Here is a 27,123-nt window from a genome sequence, read left to right on the forward strand (position 1 = left end):
GGATAACAGAGATCAAAAAGATGTTGTGGGGGGTTAGGGGCTGAGGGCCCCTGGATTCCTGAGAGACTTGGAGGAGACGTTGAAGACTGACAGGAGGGTAGTACTGAAACTCTATGGGTAAATGGAGCTTCTTTCTCTTTCATAGGCTGTGAAACTCTCTTGGAACTCAGAGGTCCTGACAGATTTATTTTGAACAGACGAAGAAACTAAATGTTACATGGAAGGCAATAGAGCACAGAAGTTAGAAACATAGGTTCTGGAGTCAGACCATATGAAGTCAAATCCTAGCTGTCTCATTTGGTGCTCTTGTTCTAAGTATTTAACCTCTCTGGGCCTCAGTATCCCCATCTGTGAAACAGGGATGGTAACAATGCCTATTCTGTCTGAGTTGTTGTGAGGATTAAATGAGATAATAGATGTGCTAACAGCCAATAAGTGATCACTGCTTTTACAGTGATTAATCATGGATTGGGTCAAAGAGTCAAGATAATCTTTGTAGTGGCACCAACTGATCTAGTAGCTTCAGGGTATAAAAGATGAGTGGAACATATTGTTTCTGCCCTAAGATGTCTAGTAGAGAAGATAAAGTATAAATTTACTGAGAGTTTGAGGGAGATCTGGCTGGCTCAGTCGGTACAGCATGCAACTCTTGATCTTGGGGGTCACGAGTTCAAGCTCCACATTGGCTATAGAGCTTACTTTTTTTTTTTTTTAAATTTGACAGAGAGCGAGAGATCACAAGTAGGCAGAGAGGCAGGCAGAGAGAGAGGGGGAAGTAGGCTCCCCGCTGAGCAGAGAGCCTGAAGTGGGACTGGATCCCAGGACCCCAAGACCATGACTTGAGCTGAAGGCAGAGGCTTAACCCACTGAGCCACCCAGGTGCCCCCAAAGAGCTTACTTTATAAACAAACAAATTACTGAGAGGTTGACTAAGTCAGGTGTTGCAGAATGCCATACAACCAGAACACTAGAAGCATCACAAGGCAGTACGTGATGCTGAAGGAAGACCGTGAGTTGGAGAGGGTAGGGGGTGGAAGTAGCGTGAGCCATAGCAGTATCCCGGTGGACAGGGAGGAGTTCACAGAGATGCAGCTTGCAGGGGTCTTGGGGACTAAGTGCCAGTGAGCACTGTTCTCCCCAGAGTGGGGAGAGAGTCCCTGACAGATGATACGACCTTGATCTCTCTGTCCCTGGGGGCTTGGGGTTCTTGCAGGGCCCTGAAGAGGGGGTGCCGCTGCGTGGAGGTGGATATATGGGATGGACCTAGTGGGGAACCTATCGTTTACCATGGACACACGCTGACCTCCCGCATCCCGTTCAAAGATGTCGTGGCCACTGTGGCGCAGTATGCCTTCCAGGTAGAAGTCCCAGGATGGGCGTCCTGGAGAGGGAAGATGATCTGAGGGAAGAGTGGCTGCCTCTGGATCTGGAAAGGGTAGACAGGTGCGGGGGAGGCTGTGTCAAATGGCAGAGACGGACAAGAGATTTTAACTGGGAAGCATCAGACAAATATTGAGAGATTGTGAATAAGGTTTGGATGTGTCACTAGTAGTTAGTAGTCCTAGAGGTAATTGCTAGGGATCAGTGACTCTTCTAGTCACTGTCACCCTTATGCTTACAACCGACACAACACCCTATACACTGACAACTGTCATCCATCTCGGAGAGGGTGGATAAGGAAACAGAGGACGTGGTGGGTAGGGCTGGGGGACAACAGGAGTCTGGAGATGAGAGTGTAACATGAACACATAATCAGGGGAATGGCCTAGCCTTCCCACTCTGAGCCTAAAAGCTCAAAGGTCCCAGAGGGACCTCGGAACAGCTGGTATAGGTCTGAGATTTGGGATCCCAACAGTGATTTTTAGATGTGGGGTGGGCCCCAGACCCAACAAGTCCTACTTGATACCCAGAACAGGGTCAGAGGGGTTTGCCAATCAGGGTACTCTGAGTGAGTCACCAGGGGAGGTCTAGAGAGGAAGGGAGGTTCCATATTTTGAACCTCTGGCTCTAGCATTCTCTCCCTTCCCCATCAGACATCAGATTATCCAGTCATCTTGTCCCTGGAGAACCACTGCAGCTGGGAGCAGCAGCAGGTCATGGCGTACCATTTGACCGAGATCTTGGGGGAGCAGCTGCTGAGCACTACCTTGGATGGGCTGCTGCCCACTCAGCTCCCCTCGCCAGAGGTAGGCACCCTCGTCCGCCAGCCCAGGCTCTGCCATGGCTTCCATACTCTCCCACCCTTGCCCCTCCATGCCCCTCCTGTTCCCTCCTTCTCAGCCCTCCTTGGACCATCTTACTCTTGAATATCCTTGGAAATGATTTTACTTCTCCAAAAGTCCAATTGAAGGCAGAATGGTTGATAGGTTTTCTAAATTTTAGATCAATTATTTTCTTATTTCCTTTTTCAGTGGAATTATCTTTTTTTTTTTCCTGATGGCTCATAGGTGTATATATATTTGCACTTCTAAGAATGCTTGGGGTCATTTTCTATATCCCTTTTATATGTCACATACAATAGATACTATGAATGTCTTTTCATGTATAATTTTTTTCCCTTTTAGTAGCTCTGTGGGATTCCATTTTCTGTTGTGAACCATTATTTATTTAACCAGTAAATAGTAAACATTCAGGTTATTGGTAATTTTTCACTTGTACATATAGCTTTGTCCATTTACTGCCGCCCTTCTTCTTCTTTTAAGATTTCTTTATTTGAGGGGCACCTGAGTGGCTCAGTTGTTAAGTGACTACCTTCAGCTCAGCTCATAATCCCAGGGTCTTCGGATTGAGTCCTGGATCAGGCTCCCTGCTCAGTGGGAAGCCTGCTTCCCCTCTCCCACTCCCCCTGCTTGTGTCCCCTCTCTCGCTGTGTCTCTTCCTGTCAAATAAATAAACTCTTTAAAAAAGAGAGAGAGAGATCTATTCGAGAGAAAGAGAGAGCACAAGCATGTAAAGGGCGGGTGGGTAGGGGCAGAGGGAGAAAATCTCAGACACCCTGCTGAGCATGGAGCCTGACACAGGGCTCGATCCCACAACCCTGAGATCATGACCTGAACCAAAATCAAGAGTCGGATGTTTAACCAACCGAGCCACACCCAGGCGCCCCATTCACTCTTTCTCTGAAACGGATTCCTAGAAGTACATTGCTGGGTTGAAGAGTACTTGTGTTGATATTTTGGTTATTACTGCCAAGCTGCCCTCTGGAAAAAAATACCAAGTTGCACTCTGACAACAGTAAGAGACGGACCACAAATAGCTTCAGAAGTATGATGATTCACAGTGACAAACATGGAAAAAAAAAGTCAAGTTAAAAAAAAAAAAGTCTAGGGCACCTGGGTGGCTTAGTGGGTTGAGCCTCTGCCTTTGGCTCAGGTCATGATCTTAGGGTCCTAGGATCGAGGCCCGCATTGGGCTCTCTGCTCAGCGGGAGCCTGCTTTCCCCTCTCTTTCCACCCACCTCTCTGTGTACTTGTGATCTCTCTCTGTCAAATAAATAAAATCTTTTAAAAAAGAAAAAGAAAAAAAAGTCTAGGGGTGCCTGGGTGGCTCAGTGGGTTAAGCCTCTGCCTTCGGCTCAGGTCCTGATCTCGGGGTCCTAGGGTCAAACCCCACATCGGGCTCTCTGCTCAGCAGGGAGCTTGCTCCCCCCTCTCTCTGCCTGCCTCTCTGCCCTCTTGTGATCTCTCTGTCAAATAGATAAATAAAATATTTCAAAAAATAAGATAAAAAAGAGTCTATATTTTTTTCTTTTGAATTAATAGATATGGTTTACCCACTTTTATTGGGGCTTATACTCTTTACCAGTATATAACAAGTTTTTAAATGTTAAAGACATTGATGCTTTGGGAAAATTCTGTTTTGCAGCCTTTGCTTTTGGATCATAGCATCTTCTGCCGTATGGAGGATTTTAAGGTTTATGTAGTCAAATTGGCCAGTCTTTTGTATGTCTTCTGAATTATGGATGATAACAGGAGATGTCCTATTTCTTTTCTCTTCTTTCTTTCTTTCTTTTTTTTCTTTTTTTTAGAGAAAGAGAGTGGGGGTTGGGGTGGAGAGGGAGAGGGAGAGAATCTCAAGCAGACTTCTAGGCAAGCACGGACCCCCAACACGGCACGATCTCAGGACCCTGAGATCATGACCTGAGCCCAAACCAAGAGTCGAACACTTAACCAACTGAGCCACCCAGGCGCCCCTCATCTCCTGTTTCTTTTTTTTTTTTTTTTAAAGATTTTATTTATTTATTTGACAGAGAGAGATCACAAGTAGGCAGAGAGGCAGGCAGAGAGAGAGAGAGGAGGAAGCAGGCTCCCCGCTGAGCAGAGAGCCCGATGCGGGACTCGATCCCAGGACCCTGAGATCATGACCTGAGCCGAAGGCAGCGGCCCAACCCACTGAGCCACCCAGGCGCCCTCATCTCCTGTTTCTAAAGGCTTTCCTACTTTACGATTATTCAAAAAGATTCTGCATTTTCTTCTAATACTCTTATGTCCTTTATATTTACATGTAAATTTTGAATATGGGCAGAATCTCTATGTGTCATATGTGAGGTATTTTTTATTTTGTGTTTTCCAGTTGGATAGAGATGTGACGAGTTGGCTTAATGACAGGAACCCCTACTGTATGTATCAGGCAGCCAGCCCATGGGGACTCTAGCCCACTCACGTCTTCTGCCTTTGAGGTGGTCCCGTGAGAGCACTGGGAGCTGCAGGGCCCCCCAGGAGGGTCCCAGAGCAGACAGGGAAACAAGCGCCTTCATTTCTATCTCCAGGAGCTTCGGAGGAAGATCCTGGTGAAGGGGAAGAAGCTAAGGACACTTGAGGAGGATCTTGAGGAAGAGGAAGAGGAGGAAGAGCTAGAGTGTGAGCTGGAGAGGGAGCAGGAAGCCGACACAGAGCTGGAGGCCCAGCTGGAGTCTGAGTCCCAGGAGTTGAGCCCGCGCAGTAAGGACAAAAAGAAGGAGAAGGTGCGCCAGGACGGTGGTCTTTCTGCTCTGGCATTTGGTCAGTCTGTATTGTAAATGGAGTTCATGTGTGGAGAGACCAGTGAGCCAGGCAGGGTGGAGGGCCAAGGAGCAAAACGCTCCTTGCCCCCAGCGAAAGAAGTGTAAGGGGGTACGCGTGGCATCACCATTTACTATCGTATGGAGGGAGATGGCGGTTTCCGACTTCTTTGGGCCACGGAATGGTTTATGACTGAAATCTTACATGGGAGCTCTGTGTACAAAAGGGATCGAAGCGGAGCCATTCCAGCTGAAGCACCCATTTGGTCTCTCCTGAGTCCCCCGTTGACTCTTGAGACATCTTTGTACTTCTCCGTCTCTTTAAAGGCCAGTTTGAAAACCACGGGTGCGCGCGTGCGCGTGTTTTTGTGTGTGTGTGAGAGAGATATTGTGTACCCACACTATTGTACTAGGGGCGTAGGGCTTACTCAAGTGACTGCTGTGACTGCATCTGAAATGGGCTTAGAGAAGGTTTCTTGGAAAAGGTGAGTCTGAGAAGGGGCCAGAAGTAGCAAAAAAAAAAAAAAAAAAAAAAAAAAAAAAGGAGCAGAAAGAGTTGGGGAAGATGAAGGCTCTGAGAAGGCTGTGCCCAAGTGGCCCAGCTCCCTGTGGGGAAGGGGTGCCATTGGTGGGACAGCCAAGACCCTGGTTAGAAGTCTGCCTTTCTCGTTCTCATGCTCTTCCTTGACTTAGCTAACTTCTAGCTTATCCTGTCCTCTCTGGGGCTGTGGTGTCTAGCCTGCTACCATGTCCAGGGAAGGAAATGGGAATTTAGGAGAAAAATGGAGAGATATTATTCTGGGACCCTCACATCCTTCCAGTGTGACTTCCCCGGCCATTTGCATACCTTGACATAACTGTCTGGGTTCATGAGCATTTTGACCAAAATATACTATTAAAGGCTTTTTAAAAGGCGAGAGGTAAGGAGGACACCTCTTTACTTCAAAATAATCATCGAAAACCTGTTACCCAGAAAGTAACAGTAGAGCAGACCCTTTAAGCCCAGAGGCTGAAACCGATCCCATCAGGTTTCAAAGGACTGCCTTTATTCCCATTCCCATCCCCAGGTTGTGATGTGTCCGCTGTTTTGTCCGCCTATCTGTTGTGAGGTTATGGTTCAGGCTCCTATTTCCAAGGCTGGGTCCCTTCTCTTTTCCAAGCAGGTGAGGCAGGAGGGAGAATGCAAAGGGGAGGCAGTGGGCAGAGGCTTAGGTTGGATGGGGAAATTCAGATCCTGGCCATCGCTCTTTTCCTCTCGGCTCGCGGAAGGTTCAATTCCATTTTCCTCTCTGTTTTCTCCTCTTCCAGAAATCCAAACCCATCTTGTGTCCATCCCTCTCTGCCCTGGTTGTCTACTTGAAGTCTGTCTCATTCCACAGCTTCACTCATTCAAGGGAGCACTACCGCTTCTATGAGACCTCCTCTTTCTCTGAAGCCAAGGCCAGAAGCCTCATCAAGGAGGCCGGTCAGGACCAAAAGGGAGAGCCAGGGAGGGAATTGGGATGGGTAGGGTCAGGCTGCTGGGCAGGAGGACGAGTCCCAAGAAAGAGGACCAAGGGCCTAAGGAGGGATGAGGGAGCTAAGCGACTCCTCAGAGGACGCACTGGGACAGGAGCTCTGAGCAGCAGGGTCAAGGCTCTAGTGGGAGGAGAGATGCTCAGGAGATGCTGGGGAGGAAGGCGAAGTGGGTAGGCAGTGTACCCGAGGCCAGGGAAGTGGAGAGATTCCCCCCATCGCCGTCTACCTACTATACCCTCTATGCAGGCAACGAGTTTGTGCAACACAATGCCTGGCAGCTAAGCCGTGTGTACCCCAGCGGCCTGAGGACAGATTCGTCCAACTACAACCCCCAGGAACTCTGGAACGCTGGCTGCCAGATGGGTGAGGGGGCAGAAGCAACAGGGGGGAGGTTACATGCCCCAGGGGACAGCCAGGAGGGTGAGGGAATGCTTAAAGGGTGCTAGACTGAGAGAGATGTGATCTATGGAGGGTGTTCCCAGCAGGCCTTCCTGTACCCAATCCATCTCCTTCATTCCCTGAAAGAGGGGCTAGAGGGCTCCTGAGATGTATGCTTGCCTCCCTTTCTCCCGGGACCCACAGTGGCCATGAACGTGCAGACTGCGGGGCTGGAGATGGACATCTGTGACGGGTTCTTCCGCCAGAACGGTGGCTGTGGCTACGTGCTGAAGCCCGACTTCCTGCGTGATGCCCAGAGCTCCTTCCACCCTGAGCGGCCCATCAGCCCTTTCAAGGCTCAGACCCTCCTAATCCAGGTATTGTGGTGAGCGAAATCGTGGGAAAAAACCTGGGGTGGCCAGGTTGGAAGCAGGGGGTCGAGGCAGTGGGGCCTGGTAGGGACGCAGCAGGTGAAGAACGCCTCAGGAGAGGCAGGCGAGCCGGTGCATGGTGGGGATTTGGGAACCAGCTGCCTAGGTTCGAACCTGCTCACTACTCGTGTAACTCGGGGCAAGCTCCTGAACCCCAGGCTCCTCCCCTGCAAAGTGGGAGGAATGCTAGTCCCCCTCACAGGGTTGCTGTGACAGGTAATCTAAAAGTACCCAGGGCAATGCCTGGGGCTGAGTCCAGGCCCAAAAGGGTTTGCTGAACCTACCTTCTTTCAAACCTTGTTCAATTTCTACTCTGGTGGATTTTAAATCACCCATAGGTTACTAGAGGAGCATATATTACTCCAAGCCAGAGGCTAGAGTGCCCCTCCCCTGGCCCTCCCCACCACACTTGGGGGTGCCCCCCCCCAGCAGTGTAAGAGCGAGCTGGAGTGGGGCTGAGCTGAACAGGAACCAGTGAGTTTCCAGAGTCCTGCTTGCAGATCATCAGCGGGCAGCAACTCCCCAAGGAGGACACGAGTAAAGAGAGGTCCATCGTGGATCCACTGGTGAGAGTAGAGATCTTTGGCGTCCGCCCAGACAAAAGCCGGCAAGAGACCAGCTACGTGGAGAACAACGGTGAGGCTGGGCTGGGTGGTGCTGGGCTGTGCTGGGCAGGGGTGAGAGGGGTGGTGGTGGAGTTAGGTGGGAGGAACATGGCTGTTTCCCTACCGCACTGTCCTCCCTGAAACACAGTCCCTGTCCCCACCCCCTCCCACCTCCATGGGAGGCAGCGTGTAACAGGACAAAGAATACGGGCTTGGACGCCTTCGATCTGAATCCTGGTCCCTTACTTGTGAGCTCTGGTGATCTGGACAAATTGCTTATCCGCTCTGGGCCACAATCCCCTGTCAAATACTGATACCACAAGGGGACACGCTTAAAGCAAAGAACCAGCGAGGTCGCTTCCTTCACTCCCTCTCTCCTCTGCCCTGCCCCAGGGTTTAATCCATACTGGGGACAGACGCTGAGCTTCCAGGTCCTGGTGCCCCAGCTGGCCCTGCTGCGTTTTGTGGTCGAGGACTACAACCGGAAATCCCGAAATGACTTTATCGGGCAGTACACGGTGCCTTGGAGCTGCATGCAGCAAGGTGGGCCAGTCCTCCCATCCCCCCACCACTGCCACCGCCACCCTGGCCCCGGCCGCCCTTTAACGCCCTCCTCCCCACTCTGCAGGCTACCGCCATGTACACCTGCTCTCCAAGGATGGCATCAGCCTCCACCCGGCTTCCATCTTCGTGCATATCAGCATCCGGGAAGGGCCGGAGGGGGATGAATCCTAAGGTGGGCCCTTCTTGGGAAGGGTGGGTGCACTGGCTTGAGGTAGTAAGAAAAACCTGGAAGGACTCTCCCGAAAGCAAAGAGAGGTGGTGAAAACCATCGTTTTGGACTGTGCATTCCTAAGCACAAAAATTACCTCACTCTTCCTAACAAGTACACCTAGGGCCTGATTTTTCACTCTCTTCCCTTTCTTCGTTTCTCCACGTCTGTGGTATCCTTTCTGTCCCCTTCCTTCATATACTCTCTACTGGACTTCCTTCTTTCCTCTTGCCATAGGTTCAATCCCCTGCCCAGATCTAGGACTAATCTCTCTCGTCGGCCCTGGCCCAAAGGCTGGCTGCAGCTGGACAGCCCGAGTGGGGCCTGGACCAGAGGGACACAAAGAGGCATTACCCCCTCCACCCGAACTGCCTCGAAGCCCAGAGCCAAGGGAAAGAGAAATCGAGCCTCAAGGCTCCCCAGGCAAAGGCTGGGGGAGGATGGCAGACCCCCAAGACCATACCACGACTCGTGAGAGAACACTGCACAGCCCCGAGTCCCCACTGGACTGCTCTCCCCTCTCCCCACCTGTAATAATAGAGCTTTTCTACCCAGTTTGGCTTGAGTATGGTCTGTTGCTGGGCAAGAAGAGGAGGCATGAAGCTTGGGGGACACTTGGGGAGACAGTTGGGGCAGGGAAGGAGTGGAAAAATAAGTGTCCACCCCCCCCGCCCCCGCGGCATGTGCTACATAGAAGGATACAGAAGAAGTATGGCCTCCAAGGACGAAAGGAGGAGACAAAGGGTTACATGATCCACACCCTCCCAAGAGTTTGCCTGGAACAGTCCCAGGCTATGCCTACCGCCCCACTACAATTATTAAAAGTACCTTTTGTCATTTCCCCAGTGTGTCACAGTTTCAATGATTGAGCATACGGTCACTGTGAGGAACTCACGGAATTCTGGATTACAGAGTCTCACTGGCCCCCTTCCCTCAAGTCCTGAGCCTTTCCCACTGACTTGTGATTTAACTCCTGTGCAGCTGCTGGGCCAGGCTGAGGATGGAGGCAGAGGATGGAGGCAGAATTAAAGCTACTTCCAGGGGGAGGCTGACTGCGCGGCCTACAAGTAGACCTCGGAGCTCAGAAATAAGGAGCAGGGCAAGGGCCGAGAAGACAGGCTCAAGGGCAGAGAGAAGGCAGACCCAGAACATTTCGGAATCCCTCGGTGAAGATGGAAGGAGACAAAGGAGAGGCAGAGGTGTGATAGGGAACCGGCCAGAGCGAGAGGACAGCCCAGCTGTGCTCAGTGAGGGACATGGATGCATCGGTAAGCTCGTCACCACTGTTTAACATGCTTCAGAGAGCAGGAGGCGCAACAGCACATGCGGTCAGATACAACTGTCTGGAGGGTGCTGGAAAAACACAGGACTGGACAGAGCAAGGAGGAAGGGGAAGACATAATGGGCGAAACCAAGGTCTTAGAGCCGGGGGCTCTAGGGGAGCGATGAAGGAAGCGGGAACTCACAGGTTAGAAACATAGGGTGTCTCAACCGGAAATCAATCTGTGGTCCATGTCACTCCTTTATACGGCCATCAGCGTCCCAGTACTACAGCCTGAGCCCCTGAAACCTCGAAGCCAGCCCTCCCTTAGGCCCTGGAGCCGCAGGCGGGCTCTGCTTCCGGTCTGCAGGTCTGCACATGTGGGACCACCCCCTCTGTGATGGTGGGGGAGGGGGCAGGCACTCAGCCCTCGGGTCCTGTTGGGGGAGCAGCAGGAGCAGGAGGGCTGGGGTCCTCCAGCTGCACATCATGCAGGTGCACCGTGGGGGTGGTGGGGTCTTTCCCCACTCCTTGGTTCGGGTCGGCCTGGTCTGGGTGGTGCCGGCGCACATGCTTCACCACCTGGAACTTCTGCTTGGCCTTGTAGCTGCAGAGGCGGCAGAAGAAGGGGTGCCGGTCGGTGTGGGTGAGGGCATGATGGCGCAGGCCGGCGGCCCAGCGGAAAGCACGGTGGCACACGTTGCACACGTAGGGCTTGGCTTCACTGTGCTTGCGGAGGTGGGTGCGCAGCAGGAAGCGAGTCTTGAAGGCCTTGCCGCACTGCTCACACATGAAGGCCCGTGCCTCCCGGTGCCGAGTCTCCTGGTGCACGCGCAGCGCGTCGGCCCGGTTGGTGCAATACTCGCACTCGGGGCACTGGTATGGCTTCAAGCCTATGGGACAGGGCAGGGCCAACGGACAAAGTCACTACCAGAGCTGGTGGAGCCACGTGGAGCGGGCCCAGGAGTCACTGGGATCCCGGGACAAGACACAAGCCGCACACTGACTCACGACTGCCATCTGTGGAATGTTCTGGCTCCATCTGGCATTTCTCTGCCCTCCTCCCAACACAGCCCCTTTTGCACAGTGAGTGCCCAATGGACGCTGATAACTAACTGGACTCCTGAGTAGACACCTGACGGCGATGACCACTCACTCAGATACCACGGGGTTTCCGGTTGGGGAACTCCAACCCTTTATGATCATGGGGTACCCGTGGAACTTGGGGATCCATTTAAAGAGAACTCCGTGTTCAACTCAGAAAGGAAAAGAAAATTCTTAAGGGGAAAGGATTAGAGGTAAGAGAGTGGCGTCCGTAGGTGCAGAACACCCTGAAACACATCTGGTTATTGCCTGGACGCGAGGGGATCCTATGCATAATACAGACACACCGCCGTTTAGCCGCTCACGGAGCACCTGTAGTTCCCGGACTCCATACCAAAGAGGAACAAAGCAGCTAAAACAGGCAAACTTTTCATGTTCCCATTACTCCTAGTAGCTCCACTGTGTCTGCAGTAACTAAGCAGACTTCTGTCAGCCACACATTTATGTTGTGGGGCTCTCAGTGGGGGTGGGGGGGGCTAGGGCTGTGGTCAGCAGGGAAGCTTTTACAGAGTATACCCAGGCCCTCAGGCTCACCTCTCTTCTGATTCTCCCAGATCTTCAGTGGTTTGGGAAGCTATTCTGGCCCATCAACCTCTCCCCCACCCCTCAATGTGCACCCCGAATCTGAGTAAGGACATCCACCACCTGAGGGAGACTGGGCGTGCCAGGAATGGGGGGGACCCCATGGGCCCATGGAAACCACAGACTCACCTGTGTGCTTGGTCATGTGGTACTTGAGCTGGTTGACCCACTTGCACTTGTAGCCACAGTCAGGGCACAGATACTTCCGTTCCTCCCTATGGATCCGCATGTGGTACTGTGGGGGGGGGCGAAGAGCAGAGTATGCCTAGAAAATGTGCACACTTGGTCCTTGGTGGAGCTGCTCCCACCCCAGCCGTGCTCCCTCCATCAAGCGGGCTCCCCGGTCCAGCCACTCTGCTGACACCTAACCTGCTGGGCCGTCACCCTAACCTGCTGGGCCAACTTCTCAGTCTGCCCCTTCTCAGCTCTGCCACTTACTACCTGTGCCCAAACTCCCAGTCTATTAATCTGTGAAATGAGAAACAGCAGCACTAACTCCACCTCCTGTGTTGCAAGGATTAAAATTATGGCGAGCATACAATAGCGCTCAATAAAAGCCTTCGTCACAGGCCATGCTTGCATAAGGGCATCTCCTCTTTGCAACCGCGCTATGAAGTATCAGCACCTCTTTCAATGGGGGGCCGCTAGGGGGCTTGACAGAGATCCCAGAACTGATAACCAGGAGTAGGGACCAGAGGACCCAGGGAGCTTCCCCGCACCCTCCCAGCCCGTCCACCTTCCTCTCCCAACAAGACCCCTTCCCCCGCTCCGCCCCTGTGGCTTCCCCCCACCAGCCTCACCTTGAGGCGGGAGGGGTCGGCACAGGCATAGGGACAGAGGTGGCAGCGGTAGGGCTTCTCTCCCGTGTGGATGCGGCTGTGCCAGGTGATCTTCTGGCGGTTCTTAGTGCTGTAAGCACAGTCGGTGCACTTATACAGCCGGGTGCCGCCGTGCCCCTTCACGTGGTGGTCCAGCACCAGCTGGTGGCGGCACGCGAAGTCACAGAAGGGGCAGCGCAGGGGGCGCTGGCCGGCCCCTGCGCCGCCCTCCGGGGTCTCTGCACCTGCCACCACCGCCTCCTCCTCCTCTTCCTCCTCGTGCTGCTCCAGGTAGTGCCTAACCAGGCCCGCGCGCTCCCGGGCTGCGAAGTCACAGAGCTGGCAGCGGTGGCTGAAGTGCTGCTGCCGCCGGTGCTCGTCCAGGGCCGGCCGGCTGGGGAAGGCCTCCTGGCAGGCCCCACACTCCAGTCGCGGGTGCTGCTTGCGGGTGTGGCCCCGCAGGCTGGCCGGGCTGGCACATAGCAACCCACAGCGGGAGCAGCGCAGAGGGCCCTCGGTGGCGGGGGAGCCTGGCGTGGTGGGGGGCGGCTCAGGGTGCCGGCGCAGTGCATGCTGCTTGAGCGCTGTCTCTGAGCTGAACTGCGCCTCGCACTGGGGGCAGGCAAAGGCGGGGGTGCCCTGGTGGCAGCTATTGACGTGGCGCGTGATGTCATGTCGCAGATAGCCGCTATAGTCGCACAGCGGGCAGAAGTGGGTGGGCGTCTTATCGTGGACCCGCAGCCGGTGCAGGCGCAGTTTCGAGTTGGTACCGAATGTCTGCGGGCAGGAGCTGCAGGGGATGCGGCCAACCCCCGTGTGGCGGGACTGGTGGGCCTCCAGCCGGTACCGCCTAGTGGTGGAGAAGTCACAGAAGGGGCACTGGTGGGGCTTCACTCCCTCGTGCTTGAGCCGCCGGTGCTGCTGTAGGCAGCGACTCTGCTTGCAGGTGAAGCCACAGTCCCCGCACTGGAGTGGGGGCCGGGGCCCGCGGGCCGGGGGGGCGGTGGTGGGGTGCCTCCTCTTCTGGTGGAGCCTGAGTGCGGCAGCAGCGGCGGCAGTAAAGGAACAGAGGCTGCAGTGCAGCTCTCTAGACTCTCCGAGGGGGCAGCCCCGGCTCTGGTGCGTCTTCAGGGCCCGCTCCTGGCGGCAGCTGAAGGGGCACGTCGGGCAGGAGAAGCGGGCCCCCTTCTGCTTTGGAGCCAGTGCCGGGTCCCCAGTCCTGGGGCTGCCCTCTGCACTCCCACTGCTGGGGGAGATGGAGTCCCCACGGCTCAGAAGAGAGGCCCCTCGCTTTCCTCCCCCGCTGCGGCCCCCCCGGCAGCCTTCAGCCACATGAGAGGTGATGGAGGAGAGCCGGGAGCACAGGAAGGGGCATGAGTGGCAGTGAAACTTGCCCTGCTCGAAGTGGAACTTCTCAGGGGTCTCTGCGGGTAAGGCTTCCCCGGACATGGAGCGCGGGCCAGGGGGCTCCTCTACTTCTTCTGGCTCCCCGGGAAGTGTAGCAGCAGCCTCTTTGGGGAGCGCTGGCTCTCCTTCTAGCGGGGCAGGGGGGGACTTCCCACCTTCTGTGTCCTCCGAGACCTGGGTACCTGGGGGCAGTGGGGAGCCCGGTCCAGGCAAAGACTTGTTCTTCCTGAGCAGAGCGGGACACTTCTTCAGCAGGTGGGTGCTGAGGCCACGCTGTTGCTTGAAGCTGGCTCCACACTCGGGGCACAGCAGGGGCCCTCGGCGGCCCTGGCACCCGGTCCTGCAGTGCACGCTCAGAGCCTTCTCCCGGCGGGTAATGAACGGGCAGTGTGGGCAGCGGAAGGCGCGCCCCTCTCCCTGGATGACTACCATCTGAACCCGCCCCTCCAGGACCAGAGCCTCAGCCTGCTCTTTGTCCTGCCTCCGCAGGGCCTTGAGCAGGGACTCCGACTCGGGGAACTGGGGGAGCGGAGTGCTCTCAGCGGGCAGAGTGGCCTTCAAGGCTCCCGCCCAGCTGTCAGGGGGCTCTTCTGAAGAAGGGAGGTTTTGGGGGGCCTCTGGGACTGGCTTTTCCGGAACAGGCTCTTCTTCAGCACCCAAATCTGAAGTCCCGGCAGCTTCAAAGGCAGATAGCTCAGTCAAAGTTCCATCTGACCCTGCGAGTCTCAGGGGCCCTGCGGGATCCAGGGGCCTAAAGGCCACCGGGGTAGTTTCGGTGATCTCCTCCAGGGGTGGCTCAGCCACGGGCTCCAGCTCTACGCCCAAGGCCTCTAGGTGCAGCGTGCACCCTCCCTCATCAACCTCCGCCAGACTGGGGCTGCCAGCCAGGTCGTCCCCCTGTGGAACCCCACTGCCATCCTGTCTGCCGGTGCTCTCCTCCTCGCTGGTCTCTGGCGGGGCCGGGTCTGAGTGGGGCTCCACTGCCAGCGCAGGGTCCCGGTCTGGCCCCTCAGGTGAGGCGGGCGGCTGGCTGGGGGGCTCGGAGTCCAGTGGGGGCATTGGGCCCAGCCCAGCCCCCTCGGGCTCCTGGCCAGCATAGCGGAGCTGCCATACCTGGTCGCCGGGCACGTAGCCATGGACCTTGCGCTTGTGGAAGAAGAGGGTGGTGTTGCTGAAGGTACGGTAGTCACAGAGTGGACAGCGGAACTCGCGCAGACGGGTGTGCTTGCAATTCTCGTGGCTCAGCAGCGCCTGCTTGTGCCGGCTCTGGTAGCTGCAGTAGCGGCAGGGGTAGAGTGGGGCCGGCGGGCCCGGGTGGTGCTGGGAGGCCATGTGCTTCTGCAGCTCGTACTTCCGCTTGCACGCAAAGGCACACACCTCGCACATCAGGGACTTGCCCTGGTGGCGCAGCTTGTGGCTGCTCAGCTGATCGGCCCGGTGGCAGCGGTAAGAGCACTGGTTGCACTGGTATCTGGTTGGGGGGGAGGCAAAGTGGCCAGGCTCAGTCTCCCAGAACCCATGAATACTTCTGTGGACAAGGCTCCGCACTCAGGGCAGGACTCGTGTCATCTACCCCATTCTCTACCACTACCCCAGAGACTGGGCGTCTGCTTCCAAGGGAGGAGACTCAAGCACAGAGGTTAATGACCTGCCTCGGGTTACGAAGAAGCGAAGGGCAGACAGCCCACCTTCAGTGCTTGTGTTCCGACCCCTGCTCTATGTTGCTCTCACAGGGAAGACAGCATGGATCAGCCACCTGCTGTGGACTCCGAAGGAACTGCGGGGCTATGGCCTCACGGGGTTGGTGTCTGTGCCTAGTTCCCATTCTCCCCCAGAGGCCTGAAAGCTCAGCAGAGATGCCCTAGCCAGAAGAGCCACAGCAGCGCAGTGGGGAACTTTGCCTGGATGGGGAACGTGGCTAGGATGGGGGGGGTCCCAAGTGTTGTCTCCCAACTTTCCTAGGCATGAACTCTGTGAGAGCTCAAGGGACATCATCACATCTGGGCCTGGACTCTGGGTCTGTGCTCCCTTCCCTGAGCCCAGAGAGTTCTCCCCGCGCAGAGGGGGCCACAGGCACAGAAGCCAGCTACCGGCAATGGAGCAGAGACGAGAGGAGCAGAGAGGGGCACGGGGAGGAGTCATTCTGGGGCCAGGAGAGCACGAGTTCAAGAGGAGGCTAACTTAGCGTCAGCTTCCTGGGCGAGGGCGGGGGTGGGGGGGTGCACGCACTCATACCTGAGGTCCCCCGCGTGTTTCCGCATGTGCACACTGAGGTAATGCTTCCACTTGGTGACGTAGCCACACTCAGTGCACATGTAATCCTTGGTGTTGGAGTGGGTCAGCATGTGCTTGGACAGGTAGCTCACGTCCCGGCATGTGAAATCACAGAGTTCACACTTATGAGGTTTCTCACCTTGGGTGTGGGTGGGAGTAGGGAGAGAAGAGGAGGAAACAGGTCAGACGTGGATCAAGGGAGTGCACAGACCATCCCCCCACCTGCAAGCTTGCCCTGATGCTCAGCATAAGCGAAAGCCTCCCGCACCGCCTGACGTGTAGCTCCAAACAGTCAGCTCTACTTCCGGCCCTCTCCCCAGCTCCGATGTGGAGGAAGCCAGGGAGAAAGTGAGGACCATACTTTCCTCGACCAATCTGCAAGTCTACCTGGTTGCTGTAGAGCTTGTTAGCTCTAATGGCTGGCTGCTCCACTTACCCTAATTCCCTCCAGTTTTGCAGAAGAGGAGAAAAAAAACTAGGCCATGTGACGTAGTGGTTAAGAATTTGGACTCTGGAGTCCAACCCACTAATAAAGATATTAAGAGCTGGGACGCCTGGGTGGCTCAGTAGGTTGGACGACTGCCTTCGGCTCAGGTCATGATCCTGGAGTCCCGGGATCGAGTCCCGCATCCGGCTCCCAGCTCCCCGGGGAGCCTGCTTCTCTCTCTGACCTTCTCCTCGTTCATGTTCTCTCTCACTGTCTCTCTCTCAAATAAATAAATAAAATCTTTAAAAAAAAAAAAAAAGACATTAAGAGCTAACACGGACAGAACGTGCATTATAAAAATGCCCCCTCTTGGGGCGCCTGGGTGGCTCAGTTGGTTAAACATCTGCCTCTGGCTCAAGTCACCATCCCAGGGTCCTGAGATCGAGCCCCATGTTGGGCTCTCTGTTCAGCAAGGAGACTGCTTCTCCTTCCCCTCTGCCTGCTGCTCCCCCTGCTTCTGCTCTCTTGTTTTGTCAAATACATAAACAAAATCTTTAAAAAAGCCTGTCTGCTCTTACTGACTCTTCCCGGCAGCCCTGTGAAGCAGGTCCTAGGACTGCCCCATTTTACAAAGAAAGAAGCCGGGGCACGGGGAAACCACAGAGCTATGAAGTGGTGGTTTAGATCCCAGCTGACTACTACTACGTGGTCTTGGACAAGCCACATAACCCCTCCGAGACTGTTTTTCCTTGTCTCCAAAGAGGGGGCAACAAAAATACTGATTGCTCAAGGCTGGTGAGAAGATTAAGTAAGACATCCCAAAGTCCTCAGTGGTGCCCCGCAAGGACTCAAGGAAGAGCGGTCTATGGGACTGGGTAAGTGCTGGTGCTAAGAGGCTGGGGGCATGTTCCTTCAGGACCTTCCCTGTGATCCCTGCCTGCCCACTCAGCCCATTTCCCTGCGGTGAAAGGCAAGCGAAATGGTACTCTGGCTCCAGTTTTAACATTAGCAGTATGATCCCGCAACAGGGCATTTAAATGTTCAGTTCCTCTCCTTCACCTGCCTTCCTTGCAAGATTGCCTTTATGCGTTAAATGAGATAATGTAAAAAGAACTCGGCAAACTAGAGTATTGTAGAGATGGGAAATTTTATGAGGGGCCTTAGAAAAATGACCTTTGGTGACTAAGGCATGCACAGAAACGAACTGTTCGCTGGAAACAATGGCTTTGTCCCAAGCTGCCTAAGAGCTATCCTCCCAAACTAGAATCTTCGATGAGATTTTTTTTTTAAATGTCTTGTCAACCCACTGATGCTTGCCTAGAGATCACAAGTGGGGCGGTGCCACAGCAGGAAGCTTAATCTGGTTGTCACTCAAAGCATCAGTATAATGCTGGCAACCAATTAAGAGTCTGAGTCAGCTCCCAAGGCTCTCTCAGGTATGGATGGCTTGGGCCACTTGCCCCTCATCTCCAAACCCGAATCACGAAGGAAGGTATCTCTCCATGGCCTTCAGCTCAGACCACCTGGACTCCCATCCTAGCTTAACCATTTCACTAGCTGCAGGACCCTCAGCTTAAGGCTCCTTTGTAAACTACAAATGGTAGATCTGGTTCTAGGAACGACGGACACAGAGCCCCTTGTGGGCCTCGTATCCAGCACATGCGCCCAGTGATGGCCATGTGACTGCAGGCGCAGAAGGTGGGCTCACCGGTGTGCAGCAGCATGTGGCGAATGAGCACCCTCTTGTGGGCGGTGGCGAAGGCGCACTCGGGGCACTGGTGGATCTTCTCATGGGCATGCATCTTGCCCACGTGGTCCTGGTAGGCCACAGGGTTGAAGGTGGCGAAGGGGCAGAAGGTGCAGCGCAGCTCCTCGCTGCCCGCGTGGCCCTGCTTCTTGTGTTTGCGGAACGCGTGCTTGTTGGAGCAGGCGAAGTCGCAGTGCGGGCAGTGGAAGGCATAGTGGCTCTTGCGATGTGCCTCCATGGCCTCGGCGCTGGCGAAGAGCAGGGGGCACGAGTGATGGCGGCACTCGACAGCCCGTGCGCCGTGGCTCTCCTTCAGGTGTTTGACGAAGGCCTTGCGGTCGGGGGCCGTGTAGCCGCAGCCCTCCTGAAAGCAGCACAGGGGCAGCGGCCCTGTGGCGGCTGCCGCCGTGTGGCTCTTGAGGTGCTCCTTCAGGGCCTGGCTGAGGCGGAACTCCTCCCGGCACACGGGGCAGGCGTAGGTGTCCGAGTAGAAGTTGGAAATGTCCTCGTGCATGCTGGCCATGTGGCGGTTCAGTGCATTCCTCTCCACGGCGCTGTAGTGGCACAGCGGGCAGCGGTGGGCCTTCTGGCCCAGCTCCCGCAGCAGGTGCGTCTTCAGCTTGCTCTTGCTGGTGAAGAACTTCTGGCAGTTGGGGCACTGCAGGCTGGGGTCAGGGAAGTGCAGGTGCAGGTGCTCCACCAGGTGCGTTCGCTTCTTGAAGCAGCGCTTGCACTCCGGACACATGTGGGTCTTGAAGAGGGACTCGGTGCCAGGAGGCACGACCCCTAGAGAGGGAAAGAGAGAGGGTTGACGGCGAGATTCTCTGAGAAGCCGGGGGCTGGCCAGCTCACGGGAGAACCACCATTTGTCCGGACACGACGTTAGGAAGCCTTTCATCTCTCTCTGTGCGGAACCTAACAACGGCATCTCCAGCAGGGCAGGCTCACAAAGGGGGCGAGAATTTCAAGTACTGAAGGAAGCCAAATCACCAGGATTTCTTTGACCTGGTTGTGGGCCCATCTAAAGTGCTTCCCCCAGTTCCCCACTATTCCCGAGCCTTTGTCTAGAGCTGCTCAAGAGAACAATCTGGAAGAAGCATACTCACTCTTCCTGCCCTTGTTTGTGAGGGTAGGCAGTGGGATTGGCAGGGTTGGTTGGAAGGCCAAGAAACGTGCAGAGTATGTAAAAGGGAAGAGAAGAAGGTCAAGTACTCCTGCGTCTAAACACTGGTTCACTGAGTTCGAGATCAGAAAGAACTGGTCATACACACAATCAGATCTTTTCTAGTCACTTGACAGGAAACGTGCTCTGTGGGGGAAGGATGGGTTGCAAATATGGTTCTACAGAGTTGGAAATCTGGGAAGCAAGGATTCAGAAATAAAAATCTTTGTGGGCCCAATGCCAGACAAAACAGGCTGCTGACCAGTAACCTCCGGCATCTTTATATAATCAATATCACCGTCTCCTTCCCTGCAAAAGAGCCTCTGCCTGAGGAAGACCAGCCTAGGAGAGCAACCCCTACTCTGTGTTTCTACAGTCTTTACCAATTTATCATTTTCCCATTACACAGGTCAAAGTGGGAGGGTAAGAACCAGAGGTCATGAACCAATACCCAGAAAACCAAACCCCAGAGAGCCTCAATGTCAGACTCTCCACAATCCATTCCTCCTCACCACCAAGAGGTTCATGCCTAACCATGTCATTACCTTCTAACTGCTGAGCTCCCTGGCCTTTCTCCAGGCCTTTCTGGGTGTCCTTCAGAGCGCCACTCTCTTCTTCCTCCGCATCCCCTTCATCCGCTGACTGCTCCCTGGGCAAGGGCGCCTCTGCTCGTTCTGATGGCTCTCCCCCTCTAGGGGACAGTTTGGGAGCTGGAGACACATAAAACTTGATGTCTATGGGAGCCAGCGATAGCAATGACTGCTTATCCTGCTCTTCTTCCGGGCTGGCAGGACCACCCCCTCCCCATTTAGTATAAGAGAATCTTGCGCTTGGATTCTACGTCTATCCGTTTATTACCACTCAAGACAGGAGAAGCTAAGGTATCATTAACACTCCAACCTAAAGCAAATCAAACTTCAGATGACACCATCCTCACACCCCTTGAAGGAAAGGGCTTTGAGATCACTGCAGTGGGGATAGGGGCTGGGAGGTACAGACCGGGGAGACTGCACTTCCCTGGCCCGGGTTCCCAGGTCTAATGGCTGGCGGCTCAGTGCAGGCGAACACAGCGAGACCTCTAAACCCGTCTACTGAGAAGCTGAACTCAGCAATTCAGGGTCACACCCTGTCCCGCCCGATCCATCACTCTACCCCTCCACAGAGGCGGTTGCTTCAATAAGGCAAAAATGTAAGGCTATTTCCCAGGAAGAGGGGTCTTCTGTTTGGGAACACGGCACTGACTGGTCTCAGCAAGCCTAGCTCTTGCAGCAGAATCCTGGTCTCTCCCAGCCCATTTCTTCCTCCTCCTATATTCACCCCATGATCTCTTTTTGAGACCAAAAAAAAAAAAAAACCAAACAAACAAAAAAAACAAAACCCTGGTCTCATACCTGGCAGCAGCTCCTGGGCCGGAGGACCCTGCCGGGCAGACAGTTCTCCCTGTGGCCCAGGCCCGTGGCTCCGCTGATGCTGCCGGAAGAGTTTGACGTTGGAACCCATAAAGCTGCAATGGTTGCAGTGGAAAGGGTAATGGGCCTGTCGGTGCAGCTCCATGGCCTGCCGGCTCCCGAAGAGCAGGGGGCAGCCCCGGAAAGAGCACGGCACGGGGACCGCGGCATGGGCCTGCCTCAGGTGGAGCTGCAGGGCCTTGCGATCTTCCGCGGAGAACGCACAGCCGGACTCCGGGCAGGGGAAGGTGGCGGGAGGGCCCCGGTGACTCTTGAAGTGGCTCTTCAGGGCCTGGGGCTGGGCAAACTCCTGTCTACACACGGGGCACGGCAGGGGGCTATCTGGCAGGCCCTGCCCCTGCACAGGGCCAGAGAGAGGGAGGTTGCTGGGGGTGAGCTCTACGGAGCATGGGGGGCCAGAGAGGCCCGGCAGAGGTTGTATGAGGGGCTCAGCACACTGGTGCAGGGCCAGCAGAGTGGGCTCTGCAAAGCTCTGCTCACAGCGCTCACAGAAGTACACCTCCACCACCTTTACCAGGACACCTGCAGGCAGAGGACCGAAAGAGAAGCATGGCATCAGATGGAACAAGACTCCTAGGCGTTAGCTTCCAGTAGAAAACATAGGTGAATCTTTTAATATTGGTGGGATGCAGATAGACGTTAAGACTTATACGGGGATGGTAAGCCCCATAAGGTCAGGGACAGTCTATTTGCATGTGACCTGGGTTCCCAGTATGTAGCACAATATGCCAATATAAAATGGGTATTTAATAAACATTTGCTAAATGAATACAACAAGCGTTAACCAATTCTGGAAAGCATTAAGGAAAGGCAATATGTTTTGCCCAAATGAAAACTTGCAAAAGAAGAAAATGACATTCTGAGGATAATATCTACAGCTTTGAAGGACAAAATATTACTTTTTACTTTCTGGAAAGAGATTTTTTTTCCCCCAACGGCCAGTAATTTGTAAAATGAAGAACATCTGTTTTCAAAAGACCCAAATCATACGAGTAATCACTGGCATTTCTTTAGCAATGGGCAGGACCTTGATAAAGAAAGGCTTAGGAAACACTCACTGGGTCCTCTAGCTGCCCTTCGAGAAAAAGGACCCAGAGTCCTGGGAGGTTAAGGACATTGTGTTTGCTCATGGCAGAGCCTTGACTCCAGCCCAGGTTTGTGCCATATCTACTCTGCTGGTTTTCTTTCCTTTTTTTTTTTTAAGATTTTATTTATTTATTTGACACACACAGAGAGAGAGAGATATCAAAAGTAGACAGAGGTGGCTGTCTGGGTGGCTCAGTGGGTTGGGCCTCTGCCTTCGGTTTGGGTCGTGATCTCATCAGGGTCCTGGGATTAAGCCCCACATAGGGCTCTCTGCTCAGCAGGGAGTCTGCTTCCTCCTCTCTCTCTGCCTGCCTCTCTGCCTACTTGTGATCTCTGTCAAATAAATAAATAAAATCTAAAAAAGAAAAACCTTTAAAAGTAGGCAGAGAGGCAGGCAGAGAGAGATGGGGAAGCAGCTCCCTGCCGAGCAGAGAGCCTGTTGAGGGGCTCCATCCCAGGATCCTGAGATCATGACCTGAGCCTCAGTCGCTTAACTCATTGAACCACCCAGGCACCCTACTTTTCTTTTTTTAAAAAAAAATTCAGTGCAACAATTCAAATGACACGGATGTAACTCCAGAAAGAATAACCAACCCCACCCTTACACACACAGTTTGGTCTATATTGTTTTAGGCCTTTAGGAGTCATTTCTCTGCAATTTGCTGCCCCCCACCCCACCGCCACCACTTGCTATAGATCAGATACTTTTTTCTATGATTACCTTTAGATCTAATGTATTTTTTTGTCCAATTCATAGTACCTCTGTCAAAATGTCAAAAACACGTCAAAATGAGGGCTTGCCTTTACTGATGGACATTTGGGTCATTTGGAACCCTTGTAAGTAAAGCTGCTCTAGACATCCTCATCTCTGTATTCTTGTGCATGTGTGTGAGTCTTTCTAGAGGACGAAGCCCTGGAAATGGAATTTCTGGGTCAGAGTATGCATATTTTCAAATTTGTTATGTAGATAAATTGACCTTCAAAAGGTTATACTAAATTTGTACTCTCTGTAAGCTGTAAGACAGTATCTGTTTTCCCATCAACAATAGTTATATAAAATATATATTTTAATATATATATATATTTTTTTTTTGTCAGAGAGAGAGGGAGAGAGAGCAAGCACAGGTAGACAGAATGGCAGGCCGAAGCAGAGGGAGAAGCAGGTTCCCTGCAGAGCAAGGAGCCCCATGTGGGACTCGATCCCAGGATGCTGGGATCATGACCTGAGCCGAAGGCAGCTGTTTAACCAACTGAGCCACCCAGGCATCCCTAAAACATGTTTAATTTTTGCCAAAACTGAGAAACAACAATGGCATATCATAGTAATTATTATTTTTTTAAAGTTTTGTTGTTTTTTCTTTAGTAATCTCTACATCCATCATGAGGCTTGAACTCACAACCCTAACATCAAGAGTCACAGGCTCTTCCAACTGAGCCAGCCAAGCACCCCTCATAATTATTTTTAAGTGCAATTTATTTGTGTGTTAATGAGATTAAGCATTCTTACGGTTATTGACCTCTTTTATTTTTCTTTACTAAACTGCTTGTAGGTTTTTTCTTCCCTCTCAAAAAAATCAAAACACCCTTTTTCTTATTATGGAGCTCTTTGAATTTTAAAGAGATTAATCCGGGGTGCTTGGGTTAGCTCAGGTCATGATCTTGGGATGAAGCCCCGCCTCAGGGGTCTTGGATGTCTTGGGATGGAGCCCCACATCAGGCTCCCGCTTCTCTCTCTGCCCCACCTTCCTGCTCTGCTCTTGCTCTCTCTCTCTGATAAATAAATAATATTTACAAAAAAATAAAGTTTAATTCTCCCTTATATATTGCAAATGTTTTTCCCATGTTTGTTCTTTCTTTATTATTTGCTTCCCCATATAGAAGCTTAGAAACACTCTATGATCAAATTAGCTAATCTTTTCCAGGATTTGTTGTCACCATACCACACTGCCAAGGGAAGTTGTGACAACTGTAGCCGGAGGATGGCAGTTAACAAACAGGGAAATTACCTAAAAATAAGAAGTTGTAGCTATGGGAAGAATAAAGGGGAGAATCATTTTTCTAGCGTAAACATAAATGCTCAACTCCCATTCCTGACAACACGCCTTGGATGAGTTACATATGTTACACACAAGAAACTAGGGCAAGGAAATACCAGATTACTTCTGGGAAGCCCTGCCAAGCCCAGGGTGGTAGAGACACTGGGCCTTTTGCCTAATCCCTGGCTGCAGTTCCTGAGTGGGAGGGTCGGTATGCTATAGGAGTAAGGATTGGGTGGAGGTGTCAGAAAGGTCTTCCCTTCTGGATCCCTGCCTAGCAGACATGAAGTCCTTGCAGGAACAGACTCTGCCAAGAGCTTGGTACGAGCTTGTGAACCACCTTGCCAGGCTTCAATCAACATTCACCAACTGCAAATCAAATGACAACATCTCTAAGAATAAAAATAAGATGCTACCTTGTGTTCTCATCATATTTATATAGAAGGGTCAAAAATAGCACAGACAAAACCTCAGGGCTGATTGTCCCAGTGGCCTGCTAGCAATAGAGTGGGTACCTGGGGTCTCTCCAGGAGCACCTGGGGACAGGTTTCCAGCCACTGCTTCCACGATGATCTCCATGTTCCCTGTGTCCTCTTCAGTTGCTGTGGCCTCTACCAGTAGGCAGCCTGGGTCAGCAGGCAAAGGTGTGGGGTTCCCAGCAGGGCAGGGACTCTGGACGGGCTCCAGGATTCCACGGTTAGAGAGAGATGGGGGGATCAGCAATAGCTCCGGGCATAGTCCATCCATCTCCCCAGTGTTGTTGGTTGGCTGTGAGTCCAACACGGGGTCTGTCATCACCACTGACTGGTGTCCTGTGGTCTCCTTATGTGCTGTTAAGCCTATGGAAGAGAATCCAAACAAATCAGAGTTAGAAATCTCACCTTCTTCCCTGTTGGTGCCGGGGCATGGCCCAGTGTCTGTCCACTTAGGCATTTCCTTTGATGGTAACATGCCACACCTAGCTAACCTAGAAGTTTTCTTTTTACAACAATGTTCAGAACAAAAACTAGACAGATGCTTCTAGGAATCAGCAGTAGGAGAGAGCCAACAAGTTTTGGCCAATATATTAGAAAGTAAAGGTTATATCTCTTGGAGCTAAGTGACCTTGGTGAAATCATTAAGCAATCTGGGCCTCAGTTTTATTATGTGCAACAAAACTGGGGCCAAGGGATCCCAGAGGTCCCTTCCCCTCTTAACATACTATGATCTCACTATTCCTTACTATGGGTGTAAGGCCCTTCCTTCAGGATCTGGCCTGGCTGACCTCTCCAGACTCATCTTCCACCTCGCCCCTTAACAGACCTCTGACCCAGCCACATCAATGAGCTGCCACTCCCCAAGCTCACCACATCCTCTTTTGCTCCCATACCCTCACAGATGCCTTTCCCTTTCCATGTGATGAGCCTTTTCCCTTTCTCCATCTCTCTCATCTGGCTAACCAACGCCTGTCCTTTAAGAATCTGCACAATGTCACTTTGGCTATGAAGGTTTCTTGACGCCGTTCATAGCAGTTACTCTCTCTGGAGTCCCACTGGCACCTTGTACCTAGCTCTGTCAGAAATGGTCACACTGCAGCGTTGCGACCTATCAGTCTCCCTCCCTAGATGTGGAGCTTTCTGAGTACAATTGACTGACATTATCACTTCACTGAACACAAACCACAACAATCTATGCAAGTCAGACAGATGAGATTCTAGTGAAGAACTGTAGACACGGAGATCCATCAGAGGAGAGTTAGATTTCTACAAGGATAACAAACCAGTGCCTCTTTAGGTATGAAGGAACCCACCGGGAGAAATATCAAACTCATTAACTACGGCCTCATATCGAAAACACTAGAACACAACCAAGAAACGAAAGGCAACTAAACTGCATATCCAGTTATACAGGGCCAAAGTTACCTGAAGCCGAGTAATTAGTAATGTATAAGAATGATAGTAATGTATAAGAATAATTAGCAATGTATAAGAATGTATTAGTAACGTATACAGTAATGTGTAAGAATGAAACTGAGTCATGCCCCTCAAGTGAGGGGATAGGGCCAGGAAATCAGGTTGCTGGTGAAAACTCTGCAACTCAAAACCTCGGCTCAGGGAATTCAGAAGGTAGCTGGGAAGTGCACTTCCACGGTCAGAGGGTTCTCTGGAAACCATAGCTTCCACTTACTGAATATTATCACCGCTCTGCGGGGAGCCAAGGAGAACTATCCGTCTAGATGGAGAACCTGAACCTTCAGCCGCTGGAAGGCGAGTAAGGTGGCAGACAGGTAGTCACTGGAGGCACTGAGGAAGAGAAAGGCCAAATTAAGGTGGAGAGAGGGCCTGCGGAAAGAATGAGACCCGAGGCACCCGGGTTTCCACCTGCCTCTGGGCTCTGACTCACCGCGTGGCCTCAGACAGATACAGTCACCTCGCTTCCCAGGGCCTCAGCTTTCCTATCTATAAAGTGGAGGTGATGACAGCGTCCACATCGTTGGGCGGGAGCGAGAATCACAAGAGCCAGCAAATGGCAAGGCCGTTTTGTAACCCGCAAAGCTTGGGATGGAGCATCGTCATGATTACTGTCCAGAAGCGAGGCAGCGGATAGTCGGGCGGGGTCCAGAGCAGTGACGCGGCTGGGGCACCGGGACTGCTGCTGTGATGCGCCGGGGCCCCGATCGTCGGCGTGCTCCGTTCAGCACCTCCTCCCGAGGGGTCCCGCCCAGGCCCACCCTCATCCTGGTGCTCGAGAAACTTTTGCCTCCGGCCCGCTCCACACGTACCCCTTCCTACTTCCCGCCCGGCAGCCGCTCACTCACCTCCCGGCCCAGTGCGGGCGGGAGCCGCGTCTCTATGGTCCGCCAGCTGCTGGAGCGGCCTCCCGGGACTCCCTTTGTGCGACCGCCTCCGGCCCAGCCGCCTCTAGGACTTCGGGCCAATGGAGGCCGCTCTCTCTTCCCCTTGTTGGCTGGCGGAGGTACTCTATGGTTTTCTCTGGCGTCTCCCATTACCCCTTCCTCCAACCGAGAAGCCCAAGGAGTACCATCGAGAGTTGGGGGGCAGAGTGAC

General features: G+C 53.3%; 2 protein-coding genes across 4 annotated transcripts in view; one reads left to right on the forward strand and one right to left on the reverse strand.

Annotated features, from left to right (window-relative positions):
• PLCD4 (phospholipase C delta 4) overlaps positions 1 to 9,026 on the forward strand; it is a 22,251-nt gene extending 13,225 nt beyond the window's left edge. The window contains exons 8-18 of the mRNA XM_044241604.1: positions 1,214 to 1,358; positions 2,034 to 2,186; positions 4,769 to 4,963; positions 6,067 to 6,162; positions 6,308 to 6,464; positions 6,764 to 6,880; positions 7,100 to 7,272; positions 7,827 to 7,962; positions 8,325 to 8,474; positions 8,560 to 8,667; positions 8,941 to 9,026. Of these exons, the coding sequence (XP_044097539.1) occupies positions 1,214 to 1,358; positions 2,034 to 2,186; positions 4,769 to 4,963; positions 6,067 to 6,162; positions 6,308 to 6,464; positions 6,764 to 6,880; positions 7,100 to 7,272; positions 7,827 to 7,962; positions 8,325 to 8,474; positions 8,560 to 8,666 (1,429 nt within the window). The 3' untranslated portion in view covers position 8,667; positions 8,941 to 9,026. The remainder of the gene's footprint in view (positions 1 to 1,213; positions 1,359 to 2,033; positions 2,187 to 4,768; positions 4,964 to 6,066; positions 6,163 to 6,307; positions 6,465 to 6,763; positions 6,881 to 7,099; positions 7,273 to 7,826; positions 7,963 to 8,324; positions 8,475 to 8,559; positions 8,668 to 8,940) is intronic.
• ZNF142 (zinc finger protein 142) lies at positions 8,567 to 27,083 on the reverse strand. 3 transcript variants are annotated; one of them, XM_044241600.1, is made up of 10 exons: positions 26,874 to 27,083; positions 26,243 to 26,358; positions 24,592 to 24,915; positions 20,877 to 21,476; positions 20,031 to 20,195; positions 18,285 to 19,109; positions 16,111 to 16,288; positions 12,451 to 15,346; positions 11,780 to 11,885; positions 8,567 to 10,857 (listed from the first exon to the last, which is right to left on the reverse strand). In XM_044241600.1, exons 3-10 carry the CDS (start codon positions 24,869 to 24,871, stop codon positions 10,388 to 10,390), a joined length of 5,520 nt encoding a protein of 1,839 aa, XP_044097535.1. In that variant the 5' UTR covers positions 24,872 to 24,915; positions 26,243 to 26,358; positions 26,874 to 27,083; the 3' UTR covers positions 8,567 to 10,387. The 3 variants fall into 3 exon arrangements, with proteins under 3 accessions (XP_044097535.1, XP_044097536.1, XP_044097534.1); XM_044241601.1 differs by having other exon boundaries at positions 26,838 to 27,083; XM_044241599.1 differs by lacking the exon at positions 26,874 to 27,083 and adding an exon at positions 26,459 to 26,825.
• Positions 27,084 to 27,123: the final 40 nt, after the last annotated feature.

This window comes from Neovison vison, chromosome 3 (genome assembly GCF_020171115.1).
Source record: "Neovison vison isolate M4711 chromosome 3, ASM_NN_V1, whole genome shotgun sequence".
Taxonomy (NCBI): Eukaryota; Metazoa; Chordata; class Mammalia; order Carnivora; family Mustelidae; genus Neogale; species Neogale vison.